The sequence below is a fragment of the Platichthys flesus genome, chromosome 23 (assembly GCF_949316205.1).
Source record: "Platichthys flesus chromosome 23, fPlaFle2.1, whole genome shotgun sequence".
NCBI classification, from domain to species: domain Eukaryota; kingdom Metazoa; phylum Chordata; class Actinopteri; order Pleuronectiformes; family Pleuronectidae; genus Platichthys; species Platichthys flesus.
This window is the reverse complement of record NC_084967.1, coordinates 9,447,405-9,464,372: the sequence shown is the minus strand read 5'-3', so window position 1 is coordinate 9,464,372 and position 16,968 is coordinate 9,447,405. Positions and strand designations below refer to the sequence as shown.

At 44.0% G+C, this 16,968-nt stretch overlaps 1 protein-coding gene across 1 annotated transcript in view; it reads left to right on the top strand.

Annotated features, from left to right (window-relative positions):
- The first annotated feature begins 860 nt into the window (after positions 1–860).
- The window catches only part of lrrc17 (leucine rich repeat containing 17), a 23,995-nt gene continuing 7,887 nt past the window's right edge, over positions 861–16,968 (top strand). Inside the window, exons 1-3 of the mRNA XM_062383075.1 lie at positions 861–1,115; positions 10,960–11,332; positions 11,910–12,402. Coding sequence (XP_062239059.1) covers positions 11,060–11,332; positions 11,910–12,402 — 766 coding nt within the window. The 5' untranslated portion in view covers positions 861–1,115; positions 10,960–11,059. The remainder of the gene's footprint in view (positions 1,116–10,959; positions 11,333–11,909; positions 12,403–16,968) is intronic.

The window sequence follows — 16,968 nt, the reverse complement described above, 5'->3', positions numbered from 1 at the left end:
TCACGGTGGCGGAGCTATCTACTGGACTTGTGCCTGTAAACGTAGACGACATCGGGCTCTGGGTTTTCCTGTCCGGATCCAGTTCCAGTCAGGTTCAGAGTTGGTTAGTTTTTCAATCAGGCTCCATTGGGTTCGGACAGAAAAATCCAGCCTGGGCCACACCCCACCGTGGTTGTCATTACAAACACCGATGACAACTGATGCTAAAGTTGCTGCACTATTTTAGTCTGCACCAAAGTGGCTAACATTGCCAACCCTAGAGCCACACTGCTGGCATTAAATGGCATGAAATAAATGACTATAAATAAAAGTGTAGGGTTTCACCTCCTGCACGACTGGAAGTCAATGCAACTCAAATGACAGGTGGCACAATGAGTGCAAAAAAACATAGCCAAAGTGTTGCTGCAACATGCACAGTAATGTCTTCCAAGGCCTCATAACAAAAGGAGAGATCTTACACTAAAGCAGCGATCAAACGCAGATGTTGGATGTGGACTCTGGCTATTTTGGAACAAAGCCCCCCCCCCCCCCGCCCTCTGCAGGGAGCATGACAGTTAGGGGCTCAGAGTGATTTACCTCTGTGCCACCCGGGTTCTCTGCTCATCCCTGAGGACAATTAGCCAACATATCCGAGCGGCCATTGGTTTAACAGTGCAAAGCTGCAGCCCTCCTACGTGTGTGTGTTTGTGTGTGTGTGTGTGTGTGTCTGTGTGTGACCAGATGCAGCCTTGTGCTTGTGGCTTCAGATTTTCTTTTTGCTACTCTTGCTCACAGGCTCTCTCTCTGTCTTTCCTCCTCACATTGTGAAGAGTGCAATCCAGCTGAGTGGGTGAAAAGCAGGGGAGTTAGAGAGAGAGAGAGAGGGAGAGAGAGAGAGAGAAGGAGAGAGAGAGAGAAGGGGAGAGCAAGGGAGAGGGAGAGAGAGAGTGTGGAGGAGCAGCCAGTCATTCCTGCCTCACTCCAGGCTCTAAGTTTACAGGCAGCCCGGCAGGATCTGTTTTTTTTTTGGCTTGGACACAGCTCTCATGACAGGATTAGGAGCCGGGGACGCGGGACCAACCGGAGATCTGCAGGTCCTAGTGGAAGAGCCAGAGCCAGATTCTCTCCCAGCACAGGTAGGACTGGAACCCTCAACAATGTACCATCACATTAGTGTATCTGCAAAGGATCCTGCAACCCCCCCCAATCCTTTCTGATACAATACTCAATATGCAAGACGATTTCCTGGCGAGGATAGTTTGGCACCAGAGAGTCTCTCTGAACTTCCACAGCACAGCATATTATTATAATCCTGATGTGAAGTGGTTATTAGGTTTCAGACTATGTAATAAAATCAAAAGGATTATCTTCACTCCCTTCTTCTCTTCAGTGATTCCTTTGTTTCTTGGACATTGCAGGCATGCGATCATACCCACCGCAGAGACGAAGAATGAATGTAAACATGCGGAAAACGTTACTTTCAAAAGATAAACTTCCTCCACACGTGTCTGGTATCAAACGTTGCTTGAGATGTTTGCAGCTTGTGTCTGCGGAAACTTGATAACATTTCAAACATACAAGGATGTGAGAGGACAGAAGGGAGGTACTCACAGGGATGGGAGGCATGTTTGCACTTTTTTATGCCTATTTTGCAGTTTACCATGATTAAGCTGCAGCTACCAGGTTTATTTTGAAACAGATTTGTAGTTGCTCAAGTTTGTGGGGAGACACTGCACTCACATAGGTTTTGATGCTTTTGACATGTGACCACAGGTGCCGGTCCCATGTAACTTAAATGCTATAATCACGTCTTGTACATGTGGCTCAGTGGATCGAGTCTACAGGGGAGAAACACTTTGTCAGCGTGAGGGTTTGATTTACCCACTTGGACCTACTTTGTACTGTAAGAAACTCTGGATGGACATGTCTTCAGAGTGACTCATGCTCATTGGATACATGCAGTTAAAAATAAAATACAGTGTGTGTGTGTGTGTGTGTGTGTGGGGGGGGGAGTTAGAGAATTTAATGTTGGCTATGAAATAAAATTGAATCAGTAAGATGACTAAACACTCGGAGCTGCTGCATGGCTCATTTAAAACTATTGCTTTAGGTGTGTGTGTGTGCAGCTACATGGAGTTCCATGCCCCCTGTGTGTGTTTCAGTAAAACTCTAGTGTTGTGTGGTTTCACTCTGGAATTCTGCGCTGACTTGCAAGATTCACTCCAATTAAAAAGTGTGTGAGACCCTTTCCGTTGGATTTCTGCTGCTTCAGCTCACCACAGTAACACTTAAGTGTAGTGCTTTGTAGTAAGAAGAGCGATAGTTCTCTCTCTCTCACTCTCTCTCTCTCTCCGAGTGTGTGTGTGTGTTAAGTGCAGATGTGTCTGGCGCCACACCAAACCAATCAAAATAGCGGGCCGGCAGGGGGAAGACGTGTGTGTTTGTGTTTGTGTGTGTGTTAAAGCTCTGTGAAATTATCTCATGACAAGTTTTCTAACTCCCTTAATCTAATGAAGCCTTTTGCAGAAACTCGGGATCTCTTCATAGAAAGCGACAGAATTGAACAGATAAGGAAACACATTTAAGACTATTGCACAACAGTAAAATAAATCCTTTCCCCAACTTTTCTGTGCAGAATCTATAAACCCCGGTAATCTCGTGTTTAACGTATTTAAGACGGAGTTGATTGTGTCACAGTTTGCTGTTTCAGATTTGCCTGATTGGGTGCAGTCGGGGGGGGGCGTGCAGGGGAGACCACATCATTACATGCTAATGTTATCTAAAAGCTAACTGCTAGACAACAACAAGTGCAGATGAGCCGGATGGACACACAAATACATATGCATGAGACAATGACCTTCGTCTGAGCCCGGAGTTTCTTTTCCTGTGGGAAGGTTTGGAACCCCAAAGATAGTTCTCATGGGTAAACAACATAAACTGTGGTTGGCTGGTTTCCATCAGTTGTTCTTGAGGTCACCATTTCTGACCCCGAAGTCTGAATACCCCAAAATGTAATTTTCTGTCTCTCCGCTCCTTTTTTCTTCCTCTGTCCCAATCGTCTTTTCCTCTCCTGCAGGCAAAAATGAACTTGTCTGGTTTCAATTAGGCTCTCAGGGATGTGTAAGCGTCTCTCGTGTTTGCTCTCCATACACACGGCATATATACATCCGTCTCTGTCTCGTCCCCCGGTTTAAGATATAGGGTTTGTGGTTATACTTCATTCTTTCCACCGTCTCCTATTTTACATTCTCTACCATCATTCCTTCCTTATACCCCTGTCTTAGCGCGGTGGTGGGGCTACATGGTAACAAGCCGCAGAGCTTTGGGCACACACACACACACACAGAGGAAACTCAACCCAAAGGCAACAAAGAATTCTCTGCTTACTCTGAAGCTAACTGGTGGAGAAAGATTTCTGCAAGCACCTATAAGCTTCCCCCTGATCTCTAATGGATGGACTTTCTGCCTGTTCCATTCTAGTGGCTTATTCTTGTTTTTGCAGCCTCCCCTTCTTGTTCTCACCCTCTCCCCGTAACACAGCGGCCCTTGTGTTTTGTGAGCGGTTTCCTCTGGAGGTCTGAACTCTTTCCATCCCCATGTGGCCTGTCCAATTTTGCTGGAGCATTAAGGGCCCCTGAGGGAGAAGAAGAGACTGTGCAGCCTCAAGGCTTTGGAGGTGGGAGGCAGAGATTGGAATGATCCTGACAAGGATAAGATTGCTCGACGCAGATTTAGCTTATTCCTCAGCCAGCGAGTCAGTAATGCTTCGCCTGTCCCCGTGTTATTGTGCATATGATAAACCAAGAGCACAGGCAATAGTTTTTAACCAGATTATAGCTGGTTCAGTTTTCAGATATACATGTTCCTGGAGAAATCATGTGTTCTTGGTTACAGCACTTCAACACCGGCTTCGGCCCTTATCGCCAAAAACCCTTACATCTCATTGTCTTTCAAAGTTGACATCTTCTTCTACATCTTCATGGCACTTCTTCTCCATTCTGAGACACATGTATTTACTGTTGTGTGCGTGTTAGAAACATCGCGGCCATGCCCACTCGCTCGCTGTGACCTTTCTGCACATGTTCCTGCTGTATTCTAACACGGGCTCACTCTGATGTTTTATGGGCATTTTACAAGTTCCAGAAAATGTATAGAGCAACTGACTCTGATATTTATCACACAGAACCCCCCCCCCCCCACACACACAGAAAAGTTTCAGGAAAAAAAGTTCAGTGCATGTCTGAAAGCAGCTTATGTAACAAAATCATGTGGGAAAAGTATATTGCAACCAAATTGAGCTTAAGACCAGTCACAGCCAAAAATGTTCTGTTAAATAATCGGGATTTATGCCTGGAATCTGCACAAAATTGAAAATTATCTTCAAGGAAAAAAAGAGTAAGGGCATGACATGCAGTAAATTGTTCAGCCGGCCAAGAGTCAACCTGGGCATTGGTTTCTCAGAGCATGTGGTACATTTCAAGTATCATGTCGCTCAAGATCCCCTAATTTCATCCACAAATTTACATCTTATAGATGCGCTGTTGTCTCTATGGATTTTAATCGTCTTCTGGTCTTTTGCTGGGTTAACAGGAGCAGTGTTGTATCATCTGACACCAAACACCTTCTTTGCCAGAGGGAATTTCCCTCATGCTGACTTCATGATATTCCATGTCCCCTCCAACTTCCACTTCGGACGTTAATCTTGTCCTGAGCCTTGTTTTCCTGTTTTCCATTCTGTCTTTCACTTTCTCCGCAATTGTTTCTCTTCCCTCAAACATTATTTGGAAATGGTTTTAAAATGTGAAAGCTGCCTCCATCTGTATTTCTCTTACTGTCCACTTCTCCCACCCCCTTTCCTGAGGTAGGTGGGAAAGGGATAATGTGAGAGGGCAGCCAGTTTGTGTTTCCTCTGGTCTGTTGAAGCCAAATGACCCATTTGAACCCAGAGACGGTTCAGAAAACAAAGAGAGACAAGGCTGGCTCGCAGGTGTCTTCCTCAGGGACTCCTGTAATTTATGTGTCTCACTTAGTTTCCATCTTCATGAATTGGTGCGGTTTTATTTTACTTCTGTGCCAGCAACAGCCAGTTGGGTTGTCCATTGATTCACTACATTCGTGTGAACACGATTTTCTTCACATTTGGCACAAACAAACTATTTCTCCAGTCTCAAGGATGAAAAGTTCACTGTGGCCTCGCGAAAAAAACTTTATTTCCTTGTTAAAGTGTTATGGTAAGAATGCATCAAGAGAATCTTTTCAAATTCGGCACAGGTGTTCACTTAGACTCGTGGATGAACTGGTTAGATTAGGGTGGTCAAAGGTCACAAAACATGTTTTGGGCCATTTTAACATGATATCTCAAGTCTGGCTTCGGGGAATTTCCCATTTTGACAAGCTGTCACCTGAACTTAAAGATGACATGATTAGATTTAAGTGGTCAAGGGTCCTGGTGATGTAATATTATCATTGTTACTGAATACAATATGTCAGGAACAGGTGGGTGGGATGAAACTGCAGTGGCCAGCATGGGCGTATATATACAACCACATAGCAGAGATTCTACTGTGTTTCAAATGAGCATGTGCATTGTGTGAAAAGTTTCCACTCTTTCATTCACACATTTTGCACTTTGACCTCTGGTTCTTTGGCAGAACGGTTTAACATCCTCTCACCGTGGCTAATTTCGCCACTGAACTCCTGCCAAGCCACCTGGTTCGACTGCACATTCCACTGCACTGTGCAGCACACACCACTAAGCATTATCTAACTGTAATGTATGTGGAGTCATACTGAATATGCAGTCACTGAATCAGCTTTATGTGAGCAGTATGAGACTCAAACGAAAGAACAAGTTGGTTTATCCTGCAGACAAAGGCACATTAAAGCTGGTGGAGCAGGGAGGCACTTGATACGAGTCCACACTGTTCCCAAAACAACTTTCAGTCAGACCTGAAGCATTTATTCTGCGGTTTGTTTTGATAGAGAGCACTCACTGTCCTGGACTTGTTAAACTGTTTTGATTATAAAGAGCAAATGACCAAATTAATGATTTTTCCATTGGTTCTGGAGCTTCAGACACGATGGTACGGTTGGAGTCTGAATGGCCAACACTGGTAACCAGAGCCCGAGCTCATGATGACATAATCCTGCTCTCACTGCTACACATTTGTCTCTGGCTGTGCTCTGTGGTCTCTCGATAAAAAACCCCTGCTGTGGTTAAAAAGTTAAAGTAAAGTATTGAAAACTGAGCTTAAGCGTCTGACGATTAGCAGCAAATATAAAGAGCGAACTGCTGACAGGGTGAGCCTGGGGCATTTGGACTACACTCCTGTTAGCATGTAGCTTCTTTACTTAACTGGGAACAACCTGATTAAACTGCCAGTCAAACATGTACTGAAGGCTCCAGCGTGATTGATGACATAATCTGTACAGTAATAACATTCACTTTGTCTGTTTTATTTGGTTTTCACACATAAAAAGCACATTTTGCCAAAACTAAACTAAACAAATTCCTTCAAATAATGAAGCTAGCCAGTAAACATGTTACAAGAGACAGTAATGCTAAAAAAACTAAATCCTTTGTGGTAGATTGCAATATTAAAAAAGGAGCCAGATTCTGTGCAGTAGCAACTGGGAGATGGCGCAAAAACACATGCAGCTACAATGAAACCTAAAGAAGTAGCACATGGATATAGACCAGTGTGATCAGAGCTACCTCAAATGACATACACCATCTTTTGATGGTACTTTGACTCTCTTTGGTGCCTGTTCACCATTACTAGCATGGAGGATGCAGGATTCATGACCCTTTACTGCAGCCAGCCACCAATGTGCTGATCACATTCGAACTGTAGCTTATGGTGGCACTAGATAAAAACAATAACAAGGGTTTACCAAACGGGGAAAGCCACTAGAGGACATTCAGCAGAGTGGCAACTGACATTTTTCCTACATTCATGACAAACATGCTTCATCTTTGACAATTTTCAGCAACGAGGTAAGATACAGGTCTTTCAGTCAGAAAAAGGAGTGTGGTGACTGGCAGGCTGAATGGCTGGAGTGGGCAAAAGCTGGTAGCTAAGGTACAACGATCAATCAGAGACTGTAAGTTGGCGCAGGCTTCTTGTAGAGGGAGGATTGATAGGCTGATGACACCCAGGGGTGCTAGATCGTGATGATTCACAGGTGTTGTCAACACAAAGGCAGAAAGTGGCCAGGAATGAACACAATGCACACACAAATCATCTACCACTTTCTTTTCCTCTGAAAATAAAGGCCACAGATTCTTCCCCCAAAAGCTTGCGACATGTTGTCGCCGCATTTCATGTCCAGACCAAACGTTATTCTGGTTCAGGACAGATGACGGTGGCACCAGAAAGTGACAGATTTAGAGCAGTGCCCCTGAGGAAACTTCTAACAGGATATTTACAGAGAGAGAGAGAGAGAGAGGGAGTCAGTTTTTCTTTGAGTTGGCATGGACCTACCAGAGGCAGCTGGGGCGGGATAATAATACTAGACTGGAAGGAGCTAATTCAGAAGCTGCTATGGACATGAGGTGAACCGCAAGGATGGGATTGGCCGAGTGGGTTTTGTCGAGGTCCCAGCGGGAATGAGTGTTGGGATATTATAGGCTGACCATGGCTGTAGTTTTCTGAGAAGCGGACCGAACAGCTGTGATGTGGAAAAGATCAGAGCTGGACCAGCACCGGTCCCAATGGTTCCAAGTCAGCTCTTAATTATAGAGGGAAGAGGAGAAAAAAATTGTCTTTTGCAGCTGAAGTGGATGTTTTTATAGTTATGATCATACATGAACATTCTATAATTTAGATTCAACAACCTAACAAGAATAGCACATGTCATATCATAACATTTACTTTTAACAAGGCTCAAACACACTAAACATGGGTTAAAGCAAATACTTGCAAGTAACTAGAAACATAAAGTATACATCATTAATCTGAAATGCTCTGAAGAGGGGGGTGTATGAGTAATCTTTGGGAGGTGGACAAGTCGGTGCAGTCTAACGCCAGGTATGGAGAGAACCCTTTAGCCTGAGTTCTGGTGCTCGATCATACCAACGACGTTTGACAGAGTTTGGAGTTTCCAACGTGTTAGACAGAGACCACATGCACTACAGTTGCTTTGGGTCTTTGTTATGGCCACATTGTGGACACTTTGGGTTTTTCCATTAGTTAGTCACTTTCCTAAATGATGTGTGTTTTGGAGGACAGTGTGATTGTGTAATTTAATCTGTAATTCTTGCAATACTATTGCCATGCTTAACCCATTGAGCTGCACAGAATCACTGGTAAGGTTTAGCAAACCACTGTGACGTCACAACATTTGTGAACTGCCATTTTGAAGCCTCAAGTTTGGCATTTTGACGAGTGCAATCTTTTCTTTTTTTTAAATACAACTGCATCTGCGATCTGCAGCCATAGGACGGTTTCTAGCTTCCAATCAAAAGGCTGAATTGAATGAGACATGAAACCAGTAATCGAGACCCTCAACTATGTAAGTAGGTTATTTTGCTCATAAACTTCTATTGAAACCGGCATTTTCTTGCAACTCTGCTGGTCATTAGAGAGACTATAGGTATCAGGCACTTTCTTAATGGCTCAACTTGCCAGATCTCGTCCATTTCTTATGTACAGTCTGTGGTTGGATCCCAGTAGTGCATAACAAACACCTGCACCCGACCCAATGACTAACCTGGAAGTATGTGCCCATGGCTTCCACCTCAGTCTCGTCTAGTCTTCTGTTTGGCCTTGCATGAGTCTGCCTTCCGTAGAAACGTGTCTCTCATCAGCAGAGCAATCAAGCTAAACAGACCCAAGAACATCTGTTTGCAGTTGACGGAATCCGAGCAAGTGAAAAGACAAACTCACAAATCCATGAGGGTATGTTTGATGTACGTGAGTTAATATAAAGACAGATGAAAGACATACTCGATCATAGACACACTTACAGCTGGTGGCTGAAAGGGACCATTCATTCAGTTTGTGTTGGGTTTGGAGAAGCAGCTCGCTGCAAATCAAACTTTGAAGTCTGCTTCATTCGAGACGATTGCTAGTTGGGACAGTGAAGAGCTCTCAATGGACTGGAAACGTGCATTCTCAGCTGTTTCTGTCTGTAACTGCAGCAACATGCCCGGTCTGTTACTCACAATGGAGCGACAACATCTGCATTGACGGGCTTGTTCCACTGTTTCGGGAGGCTGGAAGACTGTGAGGGGGCTGCGGTTTGGTACAGTTGGACTGAGTCTGCGTGCACATGTGTGTTTTGTATCTATGTGTGTGTGTGTGTGGTTTTGTGTGTGCGCAGTCTTTCTCGTCAAACCCGTGGGCTTCACCTTTTTGCTTCCGATCACACATGGGACCCATGACTCACATATTCAACAATACAATGTGCACACACGGAGTATGGAGCCCAAAACAAGTTGCTATGTGGCAAACAAAGGGACAGAATCCCCACCATCCCAATCATTATTAGGCTATAATTATTAATATTTGCAGGCATTTTTATATTTGTGGCGCAAGATAGTTTCAGTTTGGCAGAACAAATTGTGAGACAGCTTGGCCGCAAGAAAGAGACAGAAAGGCAGGAAAGAAAGCCACATGATGAGTTTTAGAGGAATAGATTGACATTTTGGGAAATTCGCTTATTTGCTTTTTGGTGGACAGATAATCTTGATAACTATTATTTGATTATTCTGCATGTGAATAAGCAGAATCTGGGAAGGTTTCCATTTTGAGTTTGACCAAAAAGTGTGTGTAGAGCAAAAGCTGCAGAACACATCGACTTAAATCGATCGCCTTTTGGCTTTGTACGAAAATGTTGCCTGGACATAACACATAAAAAAAAAAAAAGGTTTGTCGCAGAATCATTGGATCGTAAACGACAGAGTCTTGGCACGTTGACCCCAGAGGCTCCCAGAGAAATCAGAAGACTGTTTCCATGTCTGTCCATAACTACGAGGCTACTAAAAGTTAGAGTGATATATAAATAGATGGACACTATATTGTTCGGGTATTTTAGCGTGTAGAGAAGGAATAAGGGGGAAACCGCGCCGTTCTGGCTTTACAATCTCATTGCAGAAAAAGAAATGTAATTTGTCATTTTACAGCAGGTTAAGTACTGCACTATTACTTAGAGAGGAACAGTCCAAAAGTTTAAATATACCTTAACCAAAGCACTTTATACCACAACCACATTTTAACCCTTAACTTTTTAACTTTTTCCTTCAAACCTCTTTTCCTTTTTTCTTCTCCAAACTTTCCTCTTCCTCTACCTCTTGGCAAAGTACTTCAGCATGTGCGGTGTGGCCTGTTTTGGTTGTCAGCATGCCCATAGAGATTTTTAAAAGTCTCTCCGAATATAAAGGCACAACTTCCATTACGCCAAGAAGGTAATGTTGCCCATTTGTTTGTCAACAAGAATTGACAGAACATTCTTAACAGATCACCATAAAACTTGGTGGACGGATGCATCGGGGTTGGGGAAGAACCCATGACATTTTGGCGATGGATTTGGACCAGGGGATAAACCAAGGAATATTTTTCATTGTGATTAACATTGCGAGATGAGGTGTTTTTCAAAATTTTTTCAGGGAATAATTCATCTTGATAAAGGCATACTTGGAGAACTGATATCTATGAGTGTGTGAAATTTGGGGCTGCTGACTATTGGGCCTTGACGGAGATTTGCACTCTAGTGCCATTCTGGTTTTGTTTTTGACCAATATGCTTATTCTTTCTACCTATTTCCTTTCTATTGCACACAAGCGTATCCATCTGGGCAAGCTGCGTGATTTGCACAAGGTTTAAATTGTTCTTTTCTACAGCCCCTCCTCTGCAATGACTCAAGTGTCATCTATAATTTGTTGAATTGGGTCAGTTTGTGTGAACCAGCCACTGAAAGCACTTTGAAAAATTCACCGCCCTCTCTCTCTCTTCTTTGTTTGTCTCCTCATACACACAGCTGTGACCGGCCTCCAGTGTCCCGTCACACAAATCACCCGACAACTGTCTCTTCGAGGTCGACCTGTTTACAGAGAGGCCTCCCCTTTCCTCTTCCCATCATGCGTCTCCTCGCCGCTCTCCTTCTCTTGCTGGTCCTGCGGTCGGCTGAGCCCAGGAGAGGCCCTCGGTCGGGGGCTGCGGAGAGGGGTAGCAGGGGCAAGGTGCGAGGCAGAGGCAGGGCGGGGGTCATGAGGCGGCAAACTCAGGAGTGCAAGGAGTACATGGAGGCAGGGGAGAAGTACCTCGACTGTCAGGACAAGCAGCTGACCTCGGTGATGCAGGACTGGCCCAAAGACATTAACCACCTGCTGCTAGCGAGAAACAAGATTCAGGTACGTATACAGACCAAAAACAAGACGTAGACCACCTGCTATACAGGCAGAGATAAAACGGATAAAACAAAAAAATGATAAACAGCCTCTAAGAAAGATCTAGTAGAGCTTTATGTAACAGTTAACGTCTCAAGTTTCTTACGGTGCAGCTAAACGCAGGCAGCTTGTTGATACCACCAGCATCTGTGCGCCATTCATTTGGTCCGGAGATCAAACAAAGACATTTCTGCTGTGTGTGTGTATGTGTACAGTATGTGTGTGTGTGTGTGTGTGTCTGAGCGAGCATACAGGATGTGTGTCACAGGTGCTGAGAGGAACAAAACACAATGCTCCTTTGCCAGCGAGGAAATGATGAAGACTGAGGAAAAACTTGTTTAATTAGGTTCATCCTAGTTCAAAGCACTGTTGGCTGATCAACGATTAGATTTTAGTTTAATTAATGAACCACTGAATGAAAGAATGTTTTATTCACATTAAACATCCTTATCGTCAACAAACTATATGAGATAGTCATCACTTTCATAACATAAAAGTCAAGGTTGTTGGTATTAACAACCGTGTATAATTCGCCATTTAGGTTTTGCGGGACAACATGTTCTTCCAGTTCACCCAGCTGAAGAGCCTGGACCTCCAGCAGAACCACATCTCCATGGTGGAGGACGATGCGTTCAGCGGCCTCTCGCAGCTCACCACCCTGCTCCTCCAGCACAACAGACTGAAAACAGCCTCCGAGGAGATCCTGCTGCCCCTGCCCCGCCTCACCTACCTCCGTCTCTACGAGAACCCTTGGAGCTGCCACTGCTCCCTGGACAGCCTGGTCAGGAAGCTGCAGGTGCCCAGCAGCCGCAACCTGGGCAACTTCGCCAAGTGTGCGGAGCCTCTGTCGCTGAGAGGCCAGAAGCTGAAGAAGCTGAAGGTGGACTCGCTGTGTGTCGACGACAACCAAGTGAGTACGGGAGGCAAGGAGGGGGGGCGCCCGAGGCCTCCGCTAATCAAAGTGAAGTCGGAGGCCACGTCTTTGTGTCACACCTACATGTTCCCAAAACCTCAGCTGGACTGCAACACCAGAGGTGAGAGGATGTCAAGCTCTGTATGTTTGTGTCGTCAAATTCTGTTATGCTAAAATTCAATACATTTTAAAAGTAATTATAATCTGAAGCATATATATATATTGTTCTATATAAATAAATATATATATATTTATTTATTTCACATAATTAGATGAGTACACATTTTGTACAAATCGTTATGGTTACGAGATGATGAGTCCTACTCACTCTACTGGTGATATTTTTTACAGTATTTATTGGAAAAAATCCAGAATACTTGCATCATTTATTTTCCGGCACCTAGTGCAGGGCTCTCTCTAAACCTGCCTGTTTGAAATGGGCTGTTTGTTGGGCCTGCGTTGTTGCTGTTTGCAGCTTCTGTTTCTGAAACTGTAAAAGGGACCTGTAGTATCCTAAAGCCTCTCCATCCCTGGTGCACAGAGAGCTGTTCACCTGTTTATTCAAAGTTGGTTGATGCTCCATTCAGTAGCAGAACCCTGAACTGGAGATTGCCATTGTTGGCACTATTCAAATAGTATTAAAATAACATAATGAACATAATGCGTGTCCAAATTGCACCAAATTCAACTCTGCACTTTCTTGGACCATTAACAACACATGCCAAGGGTGAAGCCAATAACATGAACGCTTCCATGAAGTAATGGTGTGGGGGGTTTGCCTTATTAAATCAAGCCGTAGAGCGTCCAAGTAGACATTTTAGATTTTTAAAGAAACATCTACTGTCTCAACAATTGGATATTATGATAACTTTGGTGATCCAGCTCTTCACTTTTAGCCTTAGCCTCTCCTGGACAGAGTTGAGAGAAAAATCCACTAGCTACTGTTTTCACACAAGTGGGCTAACTAGAGGAAACTTAACACCAGGGAAGGAATCCACTCAAGGACTCGGTTAATTTTTCCTGCGGCAGAAATCGTTCATTTGCAGCCAGAGAAAACAACCATACAAACTAACACATGGGCCGACCCTGGCAGAGGGAACGTCTCGTATAAAAAGGCACATTTGTTAGTTTTTTTGCGCTGCACTCCTGAAACTGGGCATGGGGATTACTTTTGACGTCTAATGTTTTGGTTCCAACCAGGCTGAGCTGAGCAGAGCTGTGTTTGTTTAATTTGCTTTGCCACGTGGGGCATGTGAGCCTCATGGGGGAGGGAAGGAGCTGGTTTGGGATTATTGCTCTTTTCCCCCCCAAAGTGGCGACTTTACTTCAGGGGTTTAATATGCATTCAAGGACATTTCACTTTCTTTTATGATAAATCACGTAATTTGATTAGCTGCATTTTGTGTTCTCGTGTGGTCTTTTGAGATCATTGCTTCTCGGATCTATGCAAATACAGCATTGTGTTCTGTCGTGTGCTAATTTGAATCATGCATTCATTAATTTACTGCAGATTTTGTGGTCTCCTGGAGATCTTAGAAAGCGCTTTGTGGTTTCAGTTTTACTACTTAGACAGCATGGGTCATAAGCTGCAGATAGAAAAAAGACTGAAACAAGCAGGCATCCGCCAAATTTGTTCCTCCCGGTTTCACATCTGCCTAAAAACTCCACTCTGAGGTCACATCACTCTTTCTACTTTCTACTTCTCCCTTTCATCCTCTTCTAGACGTTCATTAAACTCCTTTATCTTCATCTTCTTCAAAGCATAAACATGACTCTTAATGATGACCAAATAGCATCCAACTGTCAACACACTGAACAAAAGTATTGTTCACGAGTCAATCCGAGGCATCTTTCGGATTTAACCGAGCAGTTGAATGCAGCTATAAATGGGAGCTTATGCCATTCAGAGAAATCTTTCATGGAGAATCGACAAGCCAAAGCCACACAATGCAGCGTCTGTGTTGTGTAAAATGCTTGAGGAAGCGTTTTGCATATTTTCCCTAGTTACATTTCTTTTCTACATAAGGGAAGTTTGAATCAATTCTTTATCTCGACCACTACAAGGTTCCTCTGTTTGTCCCACTGGCTTTTTCTCCTATATGCCCCACCATGAAAGCTCTTTGTGATGTGCTAATGTTGCTTGATATATTACAGCTGCTATCCACGGTTGTTTGACTTGCAAGTAAGTTGATACCAGCTGGAGGATTGGCAGCTTTTAATTTAGTTATTTTCACTGTGCAGGATTCCAGCAGCAGTGTTTTTATTCGGTTGTATTAGCTGTCACTCACCCTGGAATCTAATCACAGGTAGATTATATAATTACATCTTGTGTTTTCTCTGCCTCCCTTTTCGCCTGGTCAGTGATCGCTTGCAGATGTTGGCAGAGTTTGGTTTGCTGTGGCAATGATGTGGCCTCCAAAGCATTGGGGCAACACATGCAGTAAAAAGATCTACTTAAAAGGAGATGAATAAGGCTTATATTAAAGTTCATAATTTGAAATTGTGTTATCACTTAACAGGCTCAATGTTCAGTCAAGACTTTGCTTTCCTCATAATGTTCATTGCTGCAGCTCCTCTTTTCAGCCTCTGTCTGACAGACTTTGTTTTAATTCCTTTCGCTTTGAATCCGCTCTCCCGATAAAGCCCAGTCTGTTCTGATTGACCTGTTGGCCCACTCTGTTTCGCTTGGTCAACCACTTCCACAGCCTACACCCTCTAAATGGCTCTGTTGGTGGGTGTGCCTGTCTAGCTATTTGGGGTGTAATATGCACATTTGGCACTTTGCTACTTTACAACAGACTTTGTGCATTTTAACTTTGCATTTCTCAAGATTTCTGAGAACAACACCTGCTTGGTAATCTAGTCCAGCACACGTCCAGGGCTGGCAGCTTTAAATCTTAAGAAGTTATTTTCGACTCTGAAAAACCTAACAATAGAACAATGGTTTAAAAACACAAAGATCAAGACTGAAATGAACAGGATTGTTGGGTAGTGGAACGGACGTGGAACACAGTTCTCTCTCCAATGGAGCTGAGCGCAACCAGCAGAAAACCCAGAGCAGAGTGGAAACATACCCTGATCTCTTTCTACATAAACCCATATTTTCCTCTTGTTGATTTCCTTCTTCTTGTTTTTCTCTGCACGTCTCCCTCCCCCCGGTTTAAAGACTGTTTCTCTGAGGTCAACCACAGCAGATTTCAGGCTCCACGTTGTGCTCAGCGCTACGCAGAGTGGTCAGAGTTAATATGGGAGCTCCTCAGACTCCGTTTCTCAAGGACGAGACGTGGCGTTCCAGTCTATCAACAGAAAGCCCAGAAAGCCTACACACACAAGTAAAGTTAGGATAAAGTGTATGTGTTGCACGAAGAACAACCCTCTACCTGGCTCGCTATAACACGTGTAATCCTTTTTCTACATTCCGGCTTCAAAGCCAGAAAAAGGGCTTCACAGCTCAGGTAATGGGACCTTCTGAGGAGCCTGGTATGTGCAGTATGAGCCTTGGGAATAGAGGGGAGAATATATGCCCGAGCAAAGATCTGAACACACTTGGGATGTTTTCCAAGAAGTGCATTACCTTCCCTTGTTTTTCTAGGCTCTTGATTTTGCATGTGGCCTGTTTTGAATTGATGCAGTATAAAGTCTCTGTCATCACTCCGCCTGAAGATATAGAGACCGAGGTGAAGCCTTTTCCAAACATGCTGACAACCATGTTTATATGATATCACCATTACAACGACCAGATTAGTGCTAGCTGTCATGACCTCCTTACACTGATAGTCTACCGGGATTTAATCATGATACATAAAAAAATAAATAAAGGTTTATGGCCTCGCTGCTTTGACTCAAAGTGATTAATGCTGCCAGGAGCTATGTTGGAAGTTTAATGCAAAGATAGAAATCACACAACAAAGCAACAAACTCCCAAAAAAACAAAACACATCACTGTGGGAAACATGATACATAGATAAAAGATATGTTAGCTGAGAGTAAAACACCATTTGATTGGCTTGTGTCTATGTTGCCTTGTGAAAACTTGAGCTCAACTTCTGCCATGAGCAGTGCGGGGCAAAGTGATGCAGAATAACCCCAAAATGAAGTTTGGCTATTCAAGACGTCGCCCTTTTTTAAGTGAAGGAGCAGGATTTCGATAGAATCCTCCAAGTCCAAACTTAGCAACGCCTTCCATTAGCCGGGCTGTGAAGCACAACAAGGTCTGTTGGTCTTCCACCCCAGTCTCTGAGCTTGGCCAGGTCAGTATGCGCTTAGTTCAAAAGTGATGGGGAAGTGTCCCCATAGAGGAAGTGAAATAGAATCCGTCATGTGGGCTACTGTTTCCAGATTTCCGACCTGACTGGTGGTCCTTTTGGTTGCCACCCACTGTTTGCTTCTCTGGGGTCAACCCTGGGTCAACCCTGCGCCCTGTTTTGGGTTACACATTTCTCGTGATGTCGCTCAGAAACCCATCCACGCTGTTGTACTGTTTTGGCCTGTACTTCTAGACTTTGCCTACCAGACCTAGGTTTCAGAAGTACCATAAATCCTCCGAATAAACTCCAAGCCATTTGAGTTGGCAGCCAAAAAATGGATTCATGTATAAGGTGTGTTGGCTGCTTCCCAGTCACACCTCACTTGCCCTCATGCATGATATTATGTCATGCTTTCCCTGGGATGTCCTGGCTCACAGTGA